Source organism: Ipomoea nil, unplaced genomic scaffold, assembly GCF_001879475.1.
Source record: "Ipomoea nil cultivar Tokyo-kokei standard unplaced genomic scaffold, Asagao_1.1 scaffold2827, whole genome shotgun sequence".
NCBI classification, from domain to species: Eukaryota; Viridiplantae; Streptophyta; class Magnoliopsida; order Solanales; family Convolvulaceae; genus Ipomoea; species Ipomoea nil.
In genome coordinates, this window is record NW_017619255.1 from 383849 (window position 1) to 408734 (window position 24886).

The following is a 24886-nucleotide window of genomic DNA, read 5'->3' on the forward strand; positions in this document are numbered from 1 at the left end:
GTATTGGGAAATCATTCACATTAATTAATAAAACGGGGAGTAATTCAGTAATTTAGATTCTAAAAATATTCTATTGCGACAATTTATTCTTCTTATTTTTTATATCAAAATATTATTTGCATTAAATATTATGTGGATTAAATCTTATACGTGATTAGAGAAATATCTTGAGTACTTTTAATCTTATCAATCACATAAATTACATTACATATCAGGGATAGTCTTTCTTAAATGCATTCATAGTATCTTGTAGAAGTGAATTAATTCTAATATGCATTCAAAAAAAGAATTAATTCTAATATTATTCACTTGCCTATTATAACTTTTTTTCCTTTAAATTCATGACTTCGAAATCAATCAAATTTAATGTATAATTCTTTTAAAACTTACCCCTTCTAGTTCCAATACAATGTAAAACCTTACTAAATGACTAAATTTTAAAAATAAAATAACAAGTTTATTCAATTTTGAAATTAAATAAGCCACCTACTTTGTACTGTGATGGCATCTTTGTAACTATTCCAAATGAGTGATCACATGATCAAACCTTAGTGATTTAATACCTTGTAAAGAATTCGTCGTTTTACAAAAAAAATTAAATAAGCCACTTAATTTATAAATTTATTAAGTCATTGAACTTAAAATACAAATTTTCTTCCTAAGTAGTATGACAGAAGAAAGACAACTCCCCTAATATATATTTTATTTGCTTAATAATTAATTTTACTTGTTTTGCAAAAATAAAGCCATGATTGGTAACATAGTTGATCACTCAATTTTGATTGGTTTAACCAATATTAACTGTTTGACTTGTCAAATAATCAATATGAGTGTTTGATTAATCAATTTTTTGTAACAACTTATTGCTCCAGAAAGTTAAAATTCTAAACAGTACTTAGAGTCGTGTTTTCAATCAGTTTTTTAAAAAATAAATTATTTTCTTCAAAACACCCTCAATAAATTTTTTTTTTTAAAAAGGGACTTTTCATGCACCAGTCACATTACTTTCATTGTCTCTACACGATACTAGGCAACGAGTGTTTGAGCCTGTCAACATAACACTTGAATCTAAGTCAATCAGCTATATCAGCTAATAACTATTTATCAAATATCCCATAAATCCAACAACCTAACACATTTTCGAAACTAAAATAAATCCCTCATGATATGGATGTTGCAATCATCCAAAGCATTAGTTGATGAATTAAAAGTAGAATAAATCTTACTTTGAGGGAGACGATGCAATCATCCAAGCATTAAAAAATGTAATGGGTAAAAATGTCTCTTTGACAATTCAGTTCATCACATGAGTGAAGTTTAGAAACAATGATTCAGGATTGAGTTAGTGTGAGTGCAACCTCTCAAAGTAAGATTTTATTGTGTGCAGTAAGCAAAAGTATAACTAAAAAAATCTTAAAGTTAAGGATTCAATTTTTAGGAAGGTAAAAATGAATGACCAATTCTCATTAAATCTCTATACCAAATCTTTTTTTGTATTTGAATTTCTTTTCCAATAAGTAATTACATGAAGAATGGGCTTGAGTTAAATTCAAAGAAAATGGAAATCATCACCATTAATTCACCAATCTCAAAGAAAAAGAAAAAAATAATAATTATCCTACTAGCTCTTCCAAGCGTATACCAGCAAGGAGAATCCAGGAGGATCCTTCAGCTCATTCTCTTCGGCGCTCTCCCATTCCATCACCGAAGTACAGCTCGACGACGCCGACGTGGATGACAGCGATGATGACGACGAGCTTCTCGAGCTCCTCAACAACCCCTTCTTCATCAGCATCGTTTCGAACCCCAATCCGCACCCGTTGACCATCTTGCCGCGGAACCCCCCGCCGCCGCCGTCTTCTCCGACGCTCTGCTTCTCGAATTTGAAGGTGAACAGAGCGTACCCGTCCTCGTCGTCGTCGAATAGCCAGCTGTGGACGTCCCAGGAGACCTGAATCGGGAAACCCTCCACTTCGATTCTCTCGTTGCCTCTGAATTTCCACTTGAGGTGCTTGATTTGCAGCACCTTTTTGTCGTCCATGGAGAAAACCAGGCCCGGGTCGTCTCCGGCGACCCGGCAATCGATCGAGATGCGTCTCTCTTTGCCGCCCACGTTTGCTTTCGTGGCGTACAGTTTCCCGCCGTAGACGTGCTCTCTCTTTAGCACCAAAGCCTGGCCGTTCCCGGCGTGGCGAGCTCTGGTTTTGGCGTAAGCTTCTTTCTGGCAATCGCCGATTAGAAGAACGGTCTCGCCGCCGACGAGAACGGCGATGTAAAACCCGGATACTGGTTCGGGGCCCGATCCGAATTTGGCCCGGGAAAGATCCCAGAAAACATTGGCATTTTTTAATCCGCCGCTACTGCTGATTTGGAGCTTCTTGGATCCCTGCTTCTTCGAGAACATAAAGGGCTTGATTCGGAAATGGAAGGACGGGGCGCCGGAGAGAGAAGAGAAGTAGAAATCCCGGGGAGAGGACTCGCCGGCGGCGGCGGCGCTGGAATCGTCGAGCAGGAAATGGAGGTGGAAAGATCGGCCGAGGAGGTCACGGGACCATGTAACAGCAAACAGCCCCAATCCCGTCCGGTAGAGGCTGGTGGCAAGAGTGGGAGGAGCCGGAGCCGGCGCCGGCGAGGACTCATAGAGATCAGAGGCGGCGGCGGGGGAGGCGCGGAAGCAAGAAGAAGGGGATGGAAAAGGAGAAGAAGGGCGATACTTGGACAACATGATATTATTATTATTATTATTGTTAGAAAGAATAGAGAAAAAGGGGTTTGGGGAGGGATTATAAGGAGGGGGAAAGAAGAGTCAGATTTTGAGGGGCCAAACCCAAACTGTGTGCGTTGGTATGTATGTACGAAGTACGAAGACGACGACTGGATCTGCATTCAGTCTGAAAAGCAAGGGTATTGTGACGTCCTACATGATGCCGCAAAATTAATACTTTCCTTATATTTACTCATCAACATGTATTCACTATTCACGCTATCAAATTTTGGAATATTCCTTATATGTACCTATCAAACTTTGGCACAAATTATACTCCATTTGTCTCATTTTATGTGTCTGATTCGATTAACGAAACTTGACTGGAGTTATTTTTAATCCAATTTTTCATAATATTAAGTTTAATATTAGTATACAAAATTTATTTATTTAGAAACTATACTAAAAGTACTACTCTCTCCGTCCCATTTTACTTGTCTTACTTTCTTTTTTAGTTTGTCCTGAAAAAATGTCATCTTTTCAAAATTGAACATAACTATCACTCTACATTTTCTAATTTACCCTTTTGACTTTTCAATTTTCTAGAGTTAAGTACAATTGTACTTTGTACAAATGACACTTACTTTTGAGGGGCAAAATTGGAAAGTTAGTAATATTTGTTATGTTGTATTAGAAACCGTGCAAAAAGCAAATGAGACAATCAATTAGGGAAGGAGGGGGTATTAAACACAAACATTAAATTTTAAAATAAGTAAAAAATACTAAAGAAAGTAGACAAAGAAGAAAGAGTTGGTTTGACCGGTTAATAGTAGGTAGGACAAATAAAATGAGACAGAGAAAGTAGCTTATTTTGAGTTATTACAAATAAGCTTGTTGGACATCGATTGGGTTGAGCCCTACTCGATTCGAGACACACTTACAATTGAGGGATGTGAAACTAATTAATATAGCTTATTTTGAGTTATTACAAATAAATTTGCTGGACATCGATCGGGTTGGTTGAATTCAACCCTACTCGATTCGAGACACGCTTACAATAGAGGGATGTGAAACTAATTAATATAACGATTGCTTGATTTCATGATTTAAGATAAAAATGAACTTAAAAGTTATTCTTGAAAAAAATTCGTTACTACTATAACATTTCAATCATTGAAATTATATGATATAATTTGAACGAATATAACATTTTAAAGGCATTTAAAATAATTATGCTTACGTTTCAAAAAAAATTATTATTATTATGCGTAGCATTAAGTGTTGGAATGGATCATTTTTATTTGTTGTAAAATTTTAATAATTTATATTAAAACTTATTTTAAACAATGTAATTAGTTTCAAATATTAAAACAAAGTTTTGAATTGAATGAATTCAATTCACTATTAAATTGATCCTAAATCCTAATATGTTTTGACCAATTGTACCTTCAACTCAAATTGATTGTTATTAGTAGTATAAAGTGGAATGTCTAGAAGAGTTGATGTACAAACCATCTAAAGATAGAAAATCAAATGTAAATGTTGGGGATTCACCCAAGACAATTGTTGGGTTGAGTTTGTATTTAGAGCTATGCATATTGCATCTCGTTTGGTTTGAATGAAATTTAAATTTCATTCCCACTTAATTCACACCTAATTTCAAAGATCATTAAATTCCTCAGTTTGGTTGGAAGAAATTGCAATTTCACATAATTGCAATTCCCTCATTTTTATGGAATTAAAATCCCATGTCCCTCCTGAGATTTTAATTTCATGGATCCAAAAAATTATGAGACAAAATTACCCCTCCATTTTTTTTTGTACTTAAAATTGATGCCCACACCAACAATAGGCATTTTGGACTTTATACTACTTATTCCCTTTCTATTCTCATGCATACCAAACATTGGAATTGAAATTCCCAGTAATTATATTCCTGTAAATAAAACACTGGAATTTAAATTCTCACTTTATTCGCCAGTAATTCATCTCTTATGGAATTGCAATTCCTTTCCCACGTAATTTCTAGTATATGTATTTAGTTTAGGATTCACTTGAGTTTATTGTATATATATTTTGTAATCTTCCTGTATCCTAATTATCGTAAATACACAAAACACAGTTCCATACTAGAATTCTCATCTGGTTTCAGTTTAATCGATATCGATCTTATATATGGCTGATGCTGGTGCTTCTGCTTGTGGTAACAATTGTCAGACTATTTTGTCGAGTCGCACGGTTACAGAAATCTTGTCTGCCCAACTGATGTCTACTCCGAATATGCTTCATCAGGCTCATCACTTTCTATTAACCTTACTGCCACGAAAAGCGTAATTGGTCTCGTTTTTGCGTGACCAAAATTTGTATGGATTTCTAAATGGCTCAAATCCTTGTCCTCTCGGAGTTTGTTGCGTCGACTTTGACCGCACCTCCATCTTTCAACACTGCCTATGCTCAATGGATTCAGCAAGACCAGTCCATCTTGAGTATGCTGATCTCGTCCATCGCTGAGGAGGTGTTGTACCTTGCTATGGGACACGAGACTTCTTGTTCGGTTTGGCTTACAGTGGAGACCACACTGGGTTATACCTCTCAACCTCATTCTCTCATTATGTTGTCACAGTTGCAGAACCTCCGCCAAGGTGACTCCTCGCCGGCTGATTATCTTGGTCGTGCCCAAATCCTTGTTGAACAATTAGCGTAGGCAGGACGACCGGTTAGTCTTGATGAGCAGAATCTTCATATTTTCCGTGGATTAAGGCTTGAGTATTGGGCGTTGGGGTCGTCTCTTACGACTAAAGATGCTTTGCTCACCATTCCATAGGTTGCCGACTCGCTTTCTACTCATCAATACTTGTTCCACGACGAATCGCTGCCAATGCTGTCGCAGCCACCATCTGTCGTAGCTCTTCAGTTGCCTGCTGCCATGTTTGTTCAGTCTTCTTCTACTGCTCGCTTGTTTCAGGATGGTGGTCGTGGTTGAGGCCGCCAGCATCGTGGTCAGTGAGGATGTGGACAACGCGGTGGACATGGAGTTGTTCGCTGCCAATTATGTGATGCACCGGGGCACATTGCCATGACCTGTTACCCGCGATTTGTTGATCCAGTTGGGCAGGTTGCTACTAGTTCTATGATGAATGCTCGTTCAGCTCCTCGGGCAAACATGGCGCACTAGTCTACTTCGGATGATCTTCAATCGGCACCGTTTGCAAATGTTTGGTATCCAGATACCTGTGCGAATTCTCATGCTACGCCGCGGATGGATGATTTGCATGCTATTGAACCTTATTCTGGTGGTGAGTCTCTTCGTGTTGGAGATGGGGCTGTCTTTCCAATTGCAAATAGTGGTTCTTTTTATGTTCCTTCTTCGTTACGGTCACTGTCTCTAAACATTGTTTTGCATGTTCCTAGTTTAGGAGCTTCTTTATTATCAGTTCAAAAATTTACATATGATAATAATATTTATTTTAAGTTTCACCCATCATTTTTTTTGTGAAGGACCGTATCACCAATCATGCTCTTCTTAGTGGTTTTAGTTAAGGGGGGAATGTATCAGTTTCTTGTGTCGTCTCTGGATGCTTTTGTGTCTGCCAGAGCGTCTCCGCAAGCGTGGCATAATAAGCTTGGACATCCTCATTTTCGAGTTCTACGTAAAGTGCTTCCTAATTGTTCAGTTAGTGGGTCTTTACATTCGTTTAATAATATATGTAGGTGAAAATTGGTGATGGTTGGGTGTTTCTCTTAGTGGGATGTGTTGGGGAGATGTATGAGTAGGTTGGGATGATTGATTGGAGGGTCCTTGAATATCAACCATAATGCTCGGTCCTTTGGCACATGTTGGTGGAATGGAAGTTGACTCTATAGCTTGAGAAAATGTCTCCTTGGTCCTATTCCTTATCTTCCTTAGTGGATTATGGTCAAGAGATACAAGCCATTGATGATGTTTACTCCTAAGTTGCATACAAGACAAGAAACAAGCCAAGTTAGTTCACAAGAACAAAAAATGCACAATTAAAAGAAAACAAGAAAAGAAAAATGGGTAGGCTTTCCCATAAGAGATTTCCCATATGTTGAATCAAAAACAAAAGCACAAACACTGCTACCAGTCCCTGGAAATGGCGCTACTTGATAAAGAGTATTTTGAGTGAGAGTTCCGTGAGAGGATATTCTTACATCGAATATCGCTCTCACAAGACTTGCGATAAGAGTCAAGCTATTTGTCTCTCAAACACAAGGTAATGACCCTTCAATTGGAAATCTAACCCAAGCACAATGCTGGATGATGTAATTGTAAAAACAACTAACAAAGTAATGAGATAACAATAAAGAGAAAAGCGGATGGGAATAAGAACTTGAACTAAGACGAGGGAAATGCAATTGAACCGAGAACAAGGGAATGAGTCAATTGATTAGATAATGGATGTCATATTAACTAGGAGGAAGTCATTCTCAAGTTCATTCCACACCCTTAGAGCACTTAAGGAAATTCTTTTGACTCATAAATGGCTAAGCGGCGTTTGATCAAACACTTGGTGTCCTAGACATCCCATACTCATTTTTTTCTCAAAGGTGAAGCATGGTTGATCAACCCCTTGAGCCTAGATTAGGTTTTCACTTCCTAATCGGGACTCAATCATGTTGATCAACATCATCCAAATTAAATCTCATCTCCCCTACTCAACCAACTAAAGGTCACATCTCCAAAAACATAATCTACATCCCTCTCACCCTCCTAAGAGATCTACTCACACATAATGGAAAGAAAAATAGTAAGGATATTAATTAAACAACAAAAGCACAATCCATAACTATCACAATATATGAGATCAAATTTATCAAAGTACAAAGTAAATTGCAAGAAATGAAAATGGAGATGAACTTATCTATATTGAAATTGGAAATCTTTAATCATTCATCCAAAGTTGCAATTGAAAGTAAATCTAAGTAGTGATTGTACATTGAAAATGTAATTGACAAGGAATTGTATCTAAAAGTGCTGGAAAATTAAAAGCGATAAAGTAGTCTAAGGAGAAAACTTAAGAAAAGTAAAAATATCTATTCTAAAATTCTTTCTCCCTTTTATACTTCTCGAGTATACTTGCATTACAAGGCATATTACAAGCGTAACGTGGCTCGTAATGGCAGGAATGAAATTATGATGCCTCCCATTATGAACCAGATTATGCACGTAACACCACTCGTAGTACCATAAATGACTCGTGGATGTCCCCCATTACGCAACTTATTACAAGCGACAGCAGAATTAGCTTTCTGACGCTTTCCATTACGAACTCTTGTTAGAAGCATAATGACACTCGTAATGGCAGAAATTGCCTTTATGACCCCGGTCGTTATGAGTCTTATTACAAGTGTAACACATATAGTAATAGTAAAGGTTTGACTTCCATCATATTTTTACTTTATTTTGTCCAAATTGCCATTGAATTGGCCCTATTTTCCTTTAAAACACAATTTATCACTTTTGAAGGTATTTTAAGCATAAATATAGCATATCTAATCCCAAATTAACGAATTAATACCCCTAAAACCTAGTGTAATTTGGCACTCATCATATGCAAAAGATATCTTTATCTCAAATACATGCATCAAACATGAACTAATAACTCAACAATTATTAATCTAAAGATAATTAAAAACACGATTGAATCAAAGGATAAATAATTGTAATGCATCAAGCAAAAGAATTAACATAAGAGCAACCCCAAGATAGGTTTTTTATTTATGTTTTTTGAAGGCCAACTGGGAGAGAGAAAATAGGATGAGAAAAAGAAAAATAAAAGAATTTGATGTCAGACAAAAAAAAAATAGTTCATTTACGTGCCCGGTTGGGCGTGTAGTGAATGCACACAGCTGTGTACGACTATTCCCTGCAAGCGCGAGTTAGGTGACAACTTTCTCTCAATTCCGCATTCAATGGGCCGCACAATAAATTTGGTTTTGCAGGAGAAAAAAATTGTAAAAAACTCCACCCCATCAGTTAAAAACTTCACCCCAAATTTTTTGCTTTGTAAAAAACTTCCCCAAGAATTACTCTTGGGGATGCTCTAAGGCCTTATCTTAGAGTCCATTATAAATTCAAGTACTAAGCATTTAGCCTCTAAAGATAGAGGAAAAAACAAATTAAAGAAATCATAAAAATAATATAAATAACAAAGAGTATAAAAAACTCATTTAATTATCAAAGAAATCTTGATTCCAAACTTTCTAGAGATGTAAAATTTCCCCCCAAAATGTTGTTGAAGTCCCCAGAGCTACCATGGATCACCTCCTAAAATTGAAGTTGGGTCAAGAAAATCCTTTTCTTAAAAAAATGCGAGTTTTATAGAAGGTCAGCGAGTGACATATCCCTAAACACAACTATGTTCGGGGCGTGCTGATTCCCTGTTCAAACTTTCAATTTTTTTGCTCTAGAAGGAACACTACCCCAATCACATGTCCTTGACACAACGTGTGTTGATTTTTTAATGTAGTTTTTGAGCTTGATAACTCTTAAACCTCTGAAAGTTCAAAACATAAAAGTTATAGAAAGTTCTTTTAACTTTTCATAAAGTCTTAAATCATCTTAATTCGACTTCATATGACAAAGAAATAGACCACTCTCATTGAACGTTGAACTTATAACTTTGTGCTTATTACTAACTCAACAATTTGACCAACTTGATTAGGGTTACCACCTTGAAAATTGTATGTTTTTTTTATTTCTATTAGACATGGTTGGATTTAACTATTTATATCTCATTAGCTTTATTTATTAGTGTATTAATTACTTTTAATCATGAAGTTATTAGGAATAATTAATATTTAAGCATATTTTTAAAAATACTAGTAATTCACCCGCGCGATGCACGGGAAAAAAATTATGTTATTATAAATATAAATAAAAAAATAAAAAAATAAAAAAATAAAAATATTTTAAAGTGTTTAATATAATAATATTTTTAAGCTTCCATTGGTCAAGTATTTATTATTTTTATAGAACACAAAATTACAATTACAATTAAAATTAAAATTACAATTTTGTATGGTTAATATAATCTCTAATTGTGTACATATTCAAATAAACTTATAAGAGAATTTTGTAAATTCCATTGATTTATTCTTAATTGTATTTCATCTATATTATAATTTTCACAATACAAATAATAACTAAGATAATTACATTTAGAAAGCAAATTTCAAATTTTGTAGGGGTAAATTTAAACTCTAATTGAACACATTTTTTTATATGATTATATAATATATTCTTTATGCACATGTCATTCCATAAACCCACATGTCATTCTATAAGCCCAAGACCACTTTTTGTGGAGATAATTCAAATGGATTTTTTGTTTCTTTTAAAAGTCCTAAGTTTAGAAATCCAGAAAAAAAAAATTAAAAACCCATACGATATATACATTCATATATTTAAATTTTTATTTATGGCTCAAATGATTTTTTTTTTTTAAATTCTGAAGTTCAATAATTGACCCACGACCCGCAATATTTGTTTTCTTCATCCCTTCTCGCTTCTGCCATTTCTTTGAAGCATTTGAGAAGATAGAAAAGTACACTCCACAATCTCTACCTGTAGAAGGTAGTTCCTTAATGTCTGGCTCCATTTTTTCTACCACTTTCCATGATTCTTCTCTTTTGTTTACCTTTTTTTTTTTTTTTTTTTTTAGCTGTGATTGTTAGAGCCTCCTCTACATTCTACCGTCTTTTGTCTCCTCCCCTACCATGGCCATGAAAATACACAAATGGTAGGACAAATTGCTGCAGTTTACGCTCACATGGATTTGATTGGGGTGTTTTATAGGAGAAAAATTATATGTAAAGGCTTGCATTAATTGCACTGTTTCGGATATCGAATAGGCTTTCATCGAAAATTTAATTAATATTCTAATCCCAAGAAGCACCATAGATAACAAAAGCATATCAAATAGACTTTCATTGTAAAGACAGGGATTTAATTAATATTGCATCGTTTCATATTTTCTATTAATCGGGAATCGGAATCCTTAATCATAATATCATAACAGTTAATAACTCCATTAATTCAATAAATGTAATCCTTTGTTATGGGCGAGAAAAAAATAGCTATTTTATTTTTCAAATGTTGTTTTTTTTTTTTTTTAATTTTATAGTAAAGGATGTTGTGGCTATTTTATAATAATAACTTAATAAGGATAGAGATAATAATTACGACATTAATTACTTCCCAAACCATATAGCTTTATTATAATTAAGATTATATAAAGTTATAAATTATATACTGTATAAACTTTATAACTTAATAATATTATAATTACAAAATAAAAATATTATAATTCGCTGGTCAAATCCGCTAACTGCTGATTTTACCCTTAGCTTATTTTACATGTTAATCTAAACAGTTAATTTTTTCAAATATTTTTTTACCAATCGTTGATATAATTCGCTGATCAAATTCGCTAACTGCTGATTTTCAAACAAGGACATTGCGAGGTAGTTCTCACTTTTTGTTGTGTGGTTTGAATACTCTCTTTGTCAACAAATCCCTCAAGTAGTTAATATGATTGACTTTATTAATTATATTTTTTTTAATTTTTCATGGTATTAAAGTATAATATTAGAGTATAAAAGTTATTCCCAAATACTTGAAAATAGATAATACCAGGTGGTCCCTTAAGAATGACTATTCCCCCTGCAAAGGGAATAACTCATTCCCGAAAATGTTATTCCCAGCCATGAAAGACAAACCAAACAATGGAATAGGTCTATTCTTTGGTATTCCATTTCTGACCTATTCCATGAACCAAACACGTTGTTACTCTCTCTACTCGTCTTTTCTTTCTTTCATTTTTTTTCTCTCTCTTTCAATTTTTAGAATGTAAACGTTGTTCCATTCCTGATTTCGTTTTCCCTTTTCCGTCTGCATCATATCAATTTGACCTGCAAAAATCTGTAGGACGAAAGGTTAATTATGTGAAAGTGATGCATATTAATTAAAGTGAATTAAAAGAGAAAAAGTGGAAACTCATAATATATAATTTATCTGGTCAACATTCTTCTGTGTAGGTGTTGAAACAATCAAAGTGGAAAGATATTTATATTGGGAAAAATACTTCACGCAAGTTAGTAATTATGTCAGGAGGATTATATCAACTTTTAAAAGTTATTTATACATGTATCATGTATGTACCTATAAATTGGAAAATAATTCTAATACAGATTAATAAGATTACAAGGTGGTCGTAGAAGATAAGTTCCATATCCACAAAAAAAAAAAAAAAAAAAAAAAAAAAACAGATAATATGAACACAACTAATAAACAGAGGCTTGGTTGTGTATACATATACCCTACAAAATTGGAAACACGTCTTTGCATAAATTAAAGTATTCCCATGAAAAGTCATCCGATCTTATCCACTAAAATAAAGGCCAAATTAGCTAACAGAAACAGCCTGGTTGTATTGGTTATTTGGTTTGCATGATTGATCTGAGCAGTCTATTTGGGGTCGATCGTGGGCCACATCAAAACATGATGTACCCGCAGCACACAATTTATTTCAATGTAATAATAATAATAATAATAATAATAATAATAATAATAATAAAATGTCATGCATTACACAATTAATTAAACAATCAAAAAAGGAAGTAAAAATGTCAAGCACCTTGTGCTCAAATGGCACATGTGTGGCTCCCCTTGAGAAAATGTCACACGATCGAACTCCGGTGGTGGGGTCTTGACCCTTTGGGCTGCAATAGATAGAGAAAGTATAGAACAGATACTACCTTGTAACAGAGTCAATAGTTTTCAAAAAAAAAAAAGAAAAAAGGAAGTAAAATTTTAATGAAATAAAGGTAATAGAAATAATTGATATTATGAATTTAACAAAGAAGAATGATGGATTATATGAACCCGGGGGTCTGCTCTCCCTATTATCATTCATCCACAGCAATGGCAAGATCAGGGTTGAACACCCGCAATTCACATGATTCACGCAACACCCGGGGTCGGCTCAACAACGGTTGCCCCCACGGCGAGTCGGCACCGCGCAACGACGAGGAGGCCGCACTCAAACAGGCAGCGATCATGTTGAACCGCGTCGCGGAGGGGCTCCGATGGGGTGCCCCGACACCTCCACCCCCGCCACCACCGCAGGGACGCAGTGGCCCAAGCACTCATGTGCCCCGAGCACCTGAGGCACCGGCGGACAGAGAAGTCAACTCGCCACGATCGTCGAAAAGGAGAGACGACGTGAAGAGGAGGGACGAACTCAGCCGACCCGCGCCACATCCATGCTAGGACGGTTGGGCCTAGGGTGTCGGCGCGAGACCTCCGTGGGCCGAGGCCGACCGTGCAGCCCGCGGATTCGTCACTTTCACGGAGGTCCCGAAGCCATGATCCCCGCCCTTGTTGACCCGTTCCGTGGAGGGGCTCTAAGGAGGTGTCCAACCCCCTCCACTCGGCCTCGAGACATCATAGGAGACCCCAATCCTCCTAAGGTGCGGTATGACCCCACGCTGCCAACCTCAATGACTAAAAAGTTTGTAAGTGTGCAAGAAAGCATGATGTACAAATTATATTCGTAATACTTAACAACGTTAATAACTTAAATGAGGGGGAAAAGAGCATACAATTGAAAAGAAAATATGTGTGCAAAAAAGAAAGAAATGTTGGAAAAATGAGATAAAAATGTCATTTAAGTGATCATTTGTATTTTTTAAAATATAAATATCAAATTTATAAAAATATTATACATTATTATTATTATTATTATTATTATTATTATTATTATATTATTATTATTATTATTATTATTTACAATAATTTAAATATTTAAAATCTAAATAAATTTAAAATTTTAATATAAAGTACTAATATTGGGCACCTATTCTTTGCACATTGCGCATAAAAAATACTAGTCTAAAAACATAATAAGTGTGGATGAAGGTTATACCCTTCATTTATGTCCGTTTTTTCCGTTAAGTTTTATAATACATTATGCTATAAATGTTGTACTATACAATATTTTGGACAAACATACTGCTACCGTTATAACTTCCGTTATCTTTTTCACTATTGCTACCATGTACATGCATCCACCATATATTTTCTTATTTTCAATAATAATAATAATATACACATTATATATTGTGGTTATATGTTAGCTATTTCTTAAAATATAAATATTAAATTTATAGAAATATTTTACATTATTATTATTATTATTATTATTATTATTATTATTATTATTATTATTATTATTATTATTATTATTATTATTATTATTATTACTATTATTTACAATAATTTAAATATCTAAAATCTAAATAAATTTAAAATTTTAATATAAAATATTAATATTGGGCACCTATTTTTTGCGCATCGCGCATAAGAAATACTAGTAATAATATAAAAGACAATGGTAGAGAATGTAAGGGTAAAGGTAATATGGAAAAGGCAATGAATATAAGTCGTGGAGACAAGAGTTGTATTGATGAATTTTGTAATGCTATTACAAAGATTGGAATGATGATGAAGATGTTCAAATGAGGACAAATGATGCTTATTTAAAGTAATAAGCCTAATCAACTCCACGAAAATATATAGCGTGGCCCACAAAAATAGGTATTCGCTCAACTTACTTTGGGGGCCGACAGACCATGGAGGATGACCTTGCCGGTCGAGCCACTTCGTGGCCTTCGTCTCTAATGACGTAGCGGACCATAGTAGTTGAGCCCGAGTCGATCATGACCGACCTCGTGGTTGACTTTTTCCACCTTGGGCCGACCTTGCCTGGGTCGGCTCTCCATCTTCATTTGAGTCGATTTTCTTTTATCAGGATCTATTCTTAATTTATCCATCAGTGGCCATTACTAATTCAGGTTGTGTTAAATTGGATTTGGAAAGTATACATATAAAGTTAGTAAAATGGAGCTTTAAAATGATTTAAAGTATATAGTCTTTGTTCACATTGAAAAAGTATATGAGTTTGCACTGGTATAAATATATTTTAATATTTGGAGGGGTTTGAAGTGTTTGTTCGAAGGCTCTCGCCAATGCTTGTCGAATATTTGTTTGAAAATCAAACAAGTAAGGTTCTAGCACTTTAAAAATTTCTATACAATTTTATAGGAAGTGTGTGTTGCATATGCTTTGAATTGAATAAATCTCGTTGTTGTATATTTTTGAGAAAATATTTCCATATTAAATTTTTTACGAATTATATTTTTGAGAAATTTATTTTTTAAAAATAAAATTCCTACATGTATAATGTATAAATTTTCACTGTAACTGATAACATTAATACATCTATTATTGCTATTAAAATCTTTCATTGAATTTTAAATAATCGTTCATTACAGGGAAGTGATCACAGAATAGATATTTTAGCAATGATGGATGATAGGTGGATAATATCGCAATCATTTTCTAATATAATTACGTATGTGACAAGTATATTCTTTTAAGTATGTATTTAAGAATGTAGTTCACTTAGTTGGTTCTTGAATGACAAATTATAAGCAAGAATATATGATTGAGCTCTAGCAACCACAGTACAAAAGTTTTATGTACCTTTTTGTGTGGTAGCTCCCTGTGGGCACCATGTATTAAGTGGTCGATTTCATCTGTTGTGGACAAGTGATTTGTTTAAATTTATAACTGAATTGACTAGTATAGTTAATCGACATTTTTCTCTATGTCTTTAATTAGTGTTACGGGTGTAGGTCGACTAACTTAACTCTTGCAGACTTAATTGATATTTTTCTCGACCAAGTTGGCTTAGCTTGGATCATACACATCAAAACGTTTGGTGAAATAATATGGTGGTTACCCAAATGCATAAAAAGTGAAATGCATCGGAGCCTATATATGGGTACGTTGAATTGAGCATAGAGATTAGAGATTGGGATTTCCCAACCGTTAGCCGGTGGCGTTGTTGAGCAGAAAAGGCCAAGCAAGGCATGAGGTCGGCCCAAGACGATAAGCCTTAATTAGCTTATTCGTTGCCAGCTAGACCACCAGACCAAAGGGAAGTCTTGTGGAGGAAGTCTCTATGCTTTTGTCGGATTTCCCATGTGAGTTTGGATAATAATCTCTCAGTCTCTCTCAGATTCAACATATCCAGAAGTTACATACATCATCCACAACAAGTAATTGTATTTATTTATTTTTAAATTAATCTTAAGTTTACAAAACCCCGTCCCTAGAGCCACACGTACTGGTCAGATCATAGTTTTCGTATGCTATAAGGGATCCAATTCAAACCTGACATGCATTGAAATTTGAACTCCCATATATAGTGCTGCCTTCAGTCATGACTTTTTAAGTCAGGTCACGAACCACCTATCTAAGCCTCATGAGGTTATATTTATTTATTTTTTATGAGGTTATATTTATTTATTCTTTTTCTTTATACTTAGCTAATCTCAACTTCGTTAGACTAATCCTAAGCGCACAAGACCTCACCTCCACTGCAAAGACAAATCGCGAGTCGCACAATTAATCCACTGGTCAAATCTTAGTCTTCATGCCTATACAAGATCGAGATCCAATCCACACCTTCCATCATTCTGGACCCTTTTCCTATTCATGTTTTCAGTGTGACTTCACCTTCCATCATTCTGGACCCTTTTCCTATTCATGTTTTCAGTGTGATTCGAAAACTCATACTGTCACCTTTAATCGTGACATCAAGTCAGGAAATGAACCATTATGCTAAGCTCCGGGCAAATGATAATTTTACAAATTCGGTGTTTAATATTTATTTCAAATTACGGTTTTCATGTATATTTGATAAAATTCTCAAATGGGACCCACCAATCTACCCAGAATATTGTTTAATGAGATGAATTGGAGGGTTTCCTTATCTTATATTTGTTTGGTTAGGAATTTATTCTATCTCTTACCCACACAAAACAAGACACTGCACAAGTTAGGTTAAACAATGTTTTTTTTCCCTCTTGGTATGGCTGAACTTCAATTTAAAATATTATGAAAATCACGTACTCTTTTTAAGAAGATATGGATATTTAATGAACTTTTCTTTTTAAAAAAAATCGAAGTATTCACTTATATTTCAAAAAGTGATACGAAGTATTTCTTAGCTGATCCTAACGTGTTTGATTTTTTAATTTTTTTCAAACATCTTTTCGGCCTAATTTGTCACACAAACATAGACGGAGCCAGAGGGGGCAGGGGGTCAGCTGCCCCCCCTCACCCCACCCCACCTCTACCCTATATTGTATATAATATGTATATATAGTACATTATTCATATAAGTATTATAAAACAAATTATGTAAACAAAATTTGTGATAGACAATGTGGTAGCTAATGTATATGAGTTTTGGAATGGCCTGGGTTCGAGTCTTTGTATTGACAATGTTATAGTCTTCTTCATTTTAATGATTAACACAATTAAATTTTGGCATGATATATATAACTTCCATTATAACTTTCTTTATGATATATATAACTTCCATTATAACTTTCTTTATATTAATAATGGAATGTGTAATTTATAATGTGTTTTATATTCGAATTGTTTTATCAAATTAATTATGTTTCATATTTTGTTATAAATATTTTTATAAAGTTTTAATATGTTTTATTTTTAGCTATATCCAACAATATTTATTGTTATACTTCTTAAGTATTTCATTTTTTTTTTAAAAAAAAATCTCTTTTATTTTAATTTTTTTCCCTCACTAAAAAAAAAATTCTGAATCCGCCATTGAATCTATCCCTACTTCTTTGCCCCCCCTCAACATATTTTCTGGCTCCGTCCCTGCACACAAACCTTTTTAATACAATTTACTTCTTTTCTTTTCTTTTTTTTTTTTTTTTTGTATAGATTAAAGAATATTACAAAAGTGTAATATTAACTCAATACACACTACCTAAAAGTAAATTTTCTTTGTTATCTAAAAAAAAGGATACTTCTTAATTACACGATATATCAAGATAACAAATAAGAAGACTTTCTCAACCGTTTGCTTTTTATAATTCAAATAATAAACAAAAACTTATTATATCTTCCTTCCATCCATCTTTTATATACGTATACAAATATAACACAAACTATTATATTAATAAGCAAGTACTCAATAATAATAATAATAATAATAATAATAATAATAATAATAATAATAATAATAATAATAATAATAATAATAATAATAATAAGCAAATTAATAATTAAACGGAGATGTGGGCAAAGCTTTCATTATAATAAGTCCACATATAATACGGAGTAATATCATAATAACACGAAACAAATTTTAGTTCCCAGGAATATAATACTTCTAATACTTTGCTTTGCGAAGTCAGTTTATGTATCATTGTATGTAAAGTTGTTTCACAAATAACAAAATTATTTTTGGTGGAATAGCTGGAGTTTTGGTGTTGACTTATTCGCCAGTCGTCTGAGACGTTGACTAGGTTGTTCTCTTCCTGGTTTTGGAGTTGTTTAATTAGGTTGGATAAAATCGATCTTGACTTGTTTAATAAAGAGTTATGGTTAGTTGTTTATGTGATTTGAGAATTTATGGGTTTGATGTAATAATAATAATAATAGTAATAATTTTGCCTTTGTACTAACTCGTCAGATTGTTGGTTTTCATTGCTAACTTGTTAAGTAAAACTTTTCATCATTAAATTGAATGCAAGTATGCAACCACAATATGTTAAGTAAATTTTTTCATCATTGCATGCAAGTATGCAACCACAACAACCATAATCACTACTTCACCAATTTCGTGTTGAAAAAATTGTTAGAAATTTTTTTTTAGCAAAAATGACAATTTAAGTGGCTATTTTGTGGTACAAATATATGTGGGATCCGCTTCCAATTTGAGTTGAGTTAAGGTATATTCGGGTTCTTCGAAGTGAGACGAATAAATTGATATATTGTAAGCTCTAAACGAATAATGGTTAACTGAGAAATTAATTTTCAATGTAGACCTATTTGAGTTGGAAAATAAAGATGGAAATGCTTGGAGGAAGCTTTTGTCCCAAATTGGTTTAGGAAGTGAATTTGCACTAGTATATATACAATACCCTTTTAAATTAATGGGAGTTTGAATTGTATAGCTAGATATTCTCTCTCAAAAACATTCTTCGAAAATTTTGCCAATACTTCCGATAAATTTCAGATTGTTCTCCTATTGTTCTAGTTTTTTGTTTGTTTTTTTTTTAGTTTTTTTTTAGAGTTAATTACCGAAATGGTCCCTTGACTATATCGAAATTATCAATTTGGTCCTTCACTATTTCTTTTGACCAATTAAGTCCCTCAACTTTAAAAATCTTAACCAATTTAGTCCTCCGTTAGTCAACCGTTAACTTGGGACCAAATTGGTAATTCGCTATAGTCAAGGGACCATTTTGGTAATTAACTTTAAGGGTGGGGAATTCGGTTCAGTTTTCTCGAACCGAACCGTACCAAACTAGTTAGCGATTCGGTAATATATATACCGAACAATCAAATGGTAATAGATTCTTGTATACCGAACGGTTCGGTAAAAACTCGAACCGAACCGAATCGAATACCGTTTGAACTTTGGATTGCTATTTTGTTATATATTAGACTTTGGATATGGACTATGTAAACACCATAACACATAATATAGAACTTTTGATAACAAACCATAAAGAAATCAAATAAAACATTTACAAGAGATACCCATGAGAATATGAGCTTAACGGCAGAGCAAGCAGCAAGGGACTTGGATTTACTTTTTATTTATTTATTTATTATTATTATTATATTTTTTTTTAAAAAAAAAATCAAACGGTATTCGGTTCAGTTCAATTTTTTACCGAACAATTCGGATCAGTTTTTTATCGAACCGTTCGGTATACAAGAATCCAATACCGTTCGGTTGTTCGATATATTACCAAACCAAACTAGTTTGGTTCGGTTTGGTACGGTTCGGTTCAAAAAAGCTAAACCGAATTACCCACCCCTAAAGTTAATTACCAAAATGGTCCCTTGACTATAGCGAAATTACCAATTTGGTCCCAAGTTAACGGTTGACTAGCGGTCAAACAAACGGAGGACCAAATTGGTTAAGATTTGTAAAGTTGAAAAACTTAATTGGTTAAAAAAAATAGTCAATGACCAATTTGATAATTTCACTATAGTCAAAGGACCATTTCGATAATTAACTCATTTTTTTAATCTTGGGAGTCTGATGTAACAATGCTCCTAGCATCCTCAGGAGGTAACAGATCAGTTTTAAAGATAGTGTTTGTTACACACGACTTGGATTTCCTTGTCTTCTTTCGTTCATTGCGATAATTTTTCTAAAAATTTGAATCCTGGTTTATTTATATTTTTATAAATAAATTTGATTTATTGATTTATTCACCCTTACAATCTTAAAACCAATTTTTCTTAAATAAGTCGATGCCTTCCACTACCGTTATCCGTTGAAAGTGAAAATGTGAATGTTGTTCGTGGTGCACATTCTATCAATAATGGTCGAATCTGGAAATCTGCAATGTATAATTCGATGTAATAACTATAATTGATGAATGCATAATTCTACCTACTTGCTCGAAATCTGGAATGCATAATTCGCCAACAATTTCTCATTCTCAGTCACATTTTTGAGTTAGGTTTTTGAATTTCATTTGCAGCCTCTTCAATTCCTGTACATACTAGACATCCTTAAAATCTGATCCGTATTCTTCCATCACACTACACCAATAAAATTAACAAGGCGTAACAAGTTTATTATTATATTTATATAAGGTTCACTATAAAATTGCATCAACCTGATTGAAGGTTAACTATTTATATTTACATAAGGTTCATTTTTTTGAATATGTAAAACAATAACATGAATCTGATTGAAGATTCATTATTTATATACATAAGGTACACTATTTGTATACATAAAGTTCATTATTTGAACATGCAAACAAAACGTAAACCTGATTGAGGTTCACTATTTGCATACACAATAATGTTCATTATTAAGTCAATCAACTTAACTTTAAACTTTAAATTATAAAAGTTGAAGAATGCAATTTAATAATTTTTTTTTTAAAAAAGAAAATATTTTTTACTCCTCTTAATTTTCTTTTTTAACATAACTTATAATCATTGGATGTTATGAATGACTGACCCTATCAATTTTTAATAAAAAAATTAATATATTTAATCAAATAGTGCACGTATGTCATGTCATGAGGTAAAATTAAGAGGCAAAATTTTACAAGGATTTATAGCAATACTCTTTAAAAACTATGACAATATAGTATATATAATTAAAAAATTAGCTCAGAATTAAATTATTTTGGAAGACTTATAGGGGATATATATATATATATATATATATATATATATATATATATATATATATAATATGAAAGGTTCATGTGCGGTTGAATGCTTCCCGTGCGGTTGTGCGGTTGATTAATGTGTGTGAGATTTGTACTCAATGTGCATGAGTGTTGTGCTTAATGTGCCTGAGATCTGTACTTAATGTGCGTAAATGTGTAAAATGCAGCAGAAAATATGGATGTCAGCTTCTTCCCCATCCCCAGTAGCCATTGCCCCCTCCCTATGATGATGATGCGGAGGCGGCTATGGTGGTTAAGAATTATGGGAATAATACAATAGAAATCCACACTTAGTTGATGTGCAAATTTTGCTGTGCGTGCGTCATCTATATAAACATTCAACTGCACTGAAGGTAGCTGATAATCCAGAATCCATGGCCAAATTGAAGGAAGAAGTAACAAGAAGTTTGGGCGTTAATGTGCGTGAGTTTTCTGTTCTGCTTCCTTCTGAGCTCGTCATTCTGGACTACTCATGCACATTAAGCACAAATCTCATGTACATTAAGCACAATACTCAGGCACATTAAGTACAAAACTCACGCACATTAACATTACGCACATTAAGTACAAATCTCAGGCATATTAAGCACAACACTCCGCACATTAAGTATAAAAACTCACGCACATTAATTATCAACCGCACAACCACACGGGAAGCCACAAATGCACCTGATCCCTTCCCCCCCCACACACACACACACACATATATATATATATATATATATATATATATATATATATATATATATATATATATATATATATATTAAATTAAAGGATTCTTTCTAAGCTGCGTTCCCAATTGGATTGTAGATTACTTGTCCAGAAGATTAATAATGGGAGTTTTTGAACGTTCCGTTCAAATCTGTCAAGTTTTGTTTTGTGAATTGTGAATTGTGATTCACGTTTTTAAATTTACGAGTGACAACTCGTTGGGTGGATGTTCAAATTGCGTGAAAGTCAACCCTTCATCCATTCAACGCAAACAAATTTGAACAGACTCCACACTGTTCCAGTCAAATCATACCATTTCATCATCTTCGATCAAATTACTTGTGAGATATCTGTATTAGAGTACGCACCGGCTTAGCTCACTAGCTTAATAGGTAATATTTGGGATAAAAGATTAATGTTTGAACCTTAATAGTGGCAGTGTAGGAATTTTTATTGTTATGCGCACCGAAATTTGGTCATGTCTACTGAGCCATTGAGTTACCGTAATTTACATCATCTCAAATGTTCTGTCGGGTCGGGATTAGAAATTTAACATTTTGAGGGAAGATATATGTATTACAATGTTTTATTTTATTCGGTTGTCCCGACTGTTTTGATTCGGTTGCTATAATGTTCGGTTAGGTTCAAACCGAACCATGGTCATCCATACTTACAAGCAGTAATTCGTTAGAGAAAAAAAAATAAATGAAATACTTATTTGTAAGGGTAAAAATGTACATCTAACATAAAAGGAAGAAAAATCGTCATTTTTAACATAACTGAGGAGGTAAATGAAGATACATGAATAACTCAGGGTGAAAAAGTGATATAAGCATATAACTCAGAGAGAAAACGTGTCATTTTCATTTTACTTTATTTTATTTTTATTTTATTTAGTCCTTACACTTTAAAGTTTAATACAATTGAAGGCAATAAATTAACAATGATAATATTACTACTGTTACTTAATGTTAACTGAATTGAATTTTATTATATGATTTTCTTTTAACCCAAATAAATTGACATACTATTAAATTCATTTTTGACCGGTTTTGGAACTTTGGAAGTGACAATTCAACCTGCTCAATTACTCTATAGTATACAATGCACGATACGATTGCAGGAATTGATGAGAAGTGAATGATTTAAATAGGTTTAGATGTATGACTTTTATTACTAATCCTTCGTTCAACCATTTTGAATTCTTTTTAGAACGTCTTTTCAACTCAAAATATCCTGCAAGCCTGGTCGGAGTGAAAGGAAATTAGGACGGACTGGTCTTTACTCAAAATTTTATGGGTTGCACTTGTGTAGCCGTCTCATGTATCATTATCCGTGAGATGGGTCGGGTCGGATCAATATGTAAATATAATACTAGATACATTATGAATAAAATGTTTGATGGATATATTAGGAATGGGCTCGAGGCAAACTAACCCGGGAAGGCGTGGTGCAAGGGGTCAAGGGCCCCAAGGTGGTCGCGGTGCGATATGAGGGGACTTGGGCGACCCCAGTTGGGGTCGAGGTAGATCCCGGTTGGGGTCGAGGTAGACCCCGGTTGGGGTCGACCCTGGTTGAGGTCGACCTCCGCCAGACGGGGGCAACCCAAGAGGACAGTCACGTAGGGGGGCGTCCTAGGCCTCGGGCGTGCCCACATGACTCGGTCAATCGTGATCCAACCGCCCACCATATTCTCATGGGGGCGGTTGGGAGGATTAGCTAGTATAAGAGGACATGTTCTTGTCTTGTTAGGACATCTACATCTTGTCTCATTATTACCTTCACCTTGTAAATCTCCTACAAATATTATCAATACAAAAGTTGTCCCCGCGACACACATTTATCGCCTTACTACTGCATTATCCTAGTCCTATTATTATCGAGTTTAGTAGTTCGGGTTATCCCGAGTTAATTAAATCCATCATTGGTGCTCTTGTTGAGAGTTAACGTACAAGCTCGAGCGTGCTCCGTTTCCACTAGTTATGGCAAGATCGAGGTCCAACTCTCGCGGCTCCCGTAACACCCGTGCCTCCTCTACCGGGGGGCATGGGGACCCGAGGACATGTCGGGCCTCAACAGCGACGTCATCACCCACAGGCTCGCCGTCGACCCCACAATCAAGTCGGTGCAACAACGCAAGAGGTACCTCTCCGCGGAGAGGAAGGGGTTCGTGAAGGCGTACGTCAACACCCTCCTCGAAATAGGGCACATTGAGGAGGTCCTATACCTCGAGTGGCCCGCCAACGTGGTCCTCGACTCCAATATCATTGTTCTAGAGAAGGGGGCACCTGGAGACCCCACCCCTAAAGCCCAAAACTATCTTATTTTTTTTCAAAGGTAAAGGGGGTGGGGGGCTTGACCGCGAACAACGACATATGATTTCCCTAGTAGAATCGGCGAAGTCCAACCTCGCATAGCAGGAAGAGGAGTTATCAACCCATGGTCGCGACCGTACGCACCGGCCCCGACCTTGGCTTTCCCTAACGATAGTATGGGGGGACGCCCCCGCTCATTCCTATCTAGCGAAGGAACTTATTATGGGTTGCTTGCCCCTTGATAGGCCGAGGCCAAGCAGGTAAGGAGAACCTACCCACTCCCCGGTGATGCACTCTATAAGAGGTCCTACAGCAACGCCCTGAATAGACCTTGGTTAGCACAGATCGAGATCAGCCTTGATTATTTAGGGCTGGTCTTGGGCTATGATTGGAATTTTTTGTTTTTATTTTTTAAATATATAAAGTATTATAAATTGATTTATTTTGTTTGAAATGAGATTTTAATGCTTAATCTCATGATTAACAATTTAAGTTGTTTCCAATTAAGCTACTTCAATTTTTGATACATCAATAATAATTAATTAATTAATATATATACACACACGTTGCACGGACATTTTCAAAATTAATATTTTTGTTAAAATAATATTTTTAACCCATTAATCTCAAAATTAAAAATTATTATGACTTTTTACTACATTAAAATTTATAAAAGACTTCAATGTCGTTTGAACTTGTAGTCTTGTACTATTAAAAATTTATATAGAACTTAAAACAGTGAAGACTAAGTAATAAATAGAGAGTTGAAGAAGGTTGAGTAAATAATAATTTATTTGATTTATTATAGACT

General features: G+C 34.3%; 1 protein-coding gene across 1 annotated transcript; it reads right to left on the reverse strand.

Annotated features, from left to right (window-relative positions):
* Positions 1-1621: 1621 nt before the first annotated feature.
* LOC109159386 lies at positions 1622-2725 on the reverse strand. Its single transcript, XM_019307501.1, has one exon. It carries the CDS (start codon positions 2723-2725, stop codon positions 1622-1624), a length of 1104 nt encoding a protein of 367 aa, XP_019163046.1.
* Between the last annotated feature and the right edge of the window lie 22161 nt (positions 2726-24886).

Bases quoted from the DNA above. Each gene is read 5' to 3' on its own strand.
- LOC109159386 (XM_019307501.1), bottom strand. From the start codon at position 2,725: ATGTTGTCCAAGTATCGCCCTTCTTCTCCTTTTCCATCCCCTTCTTCT.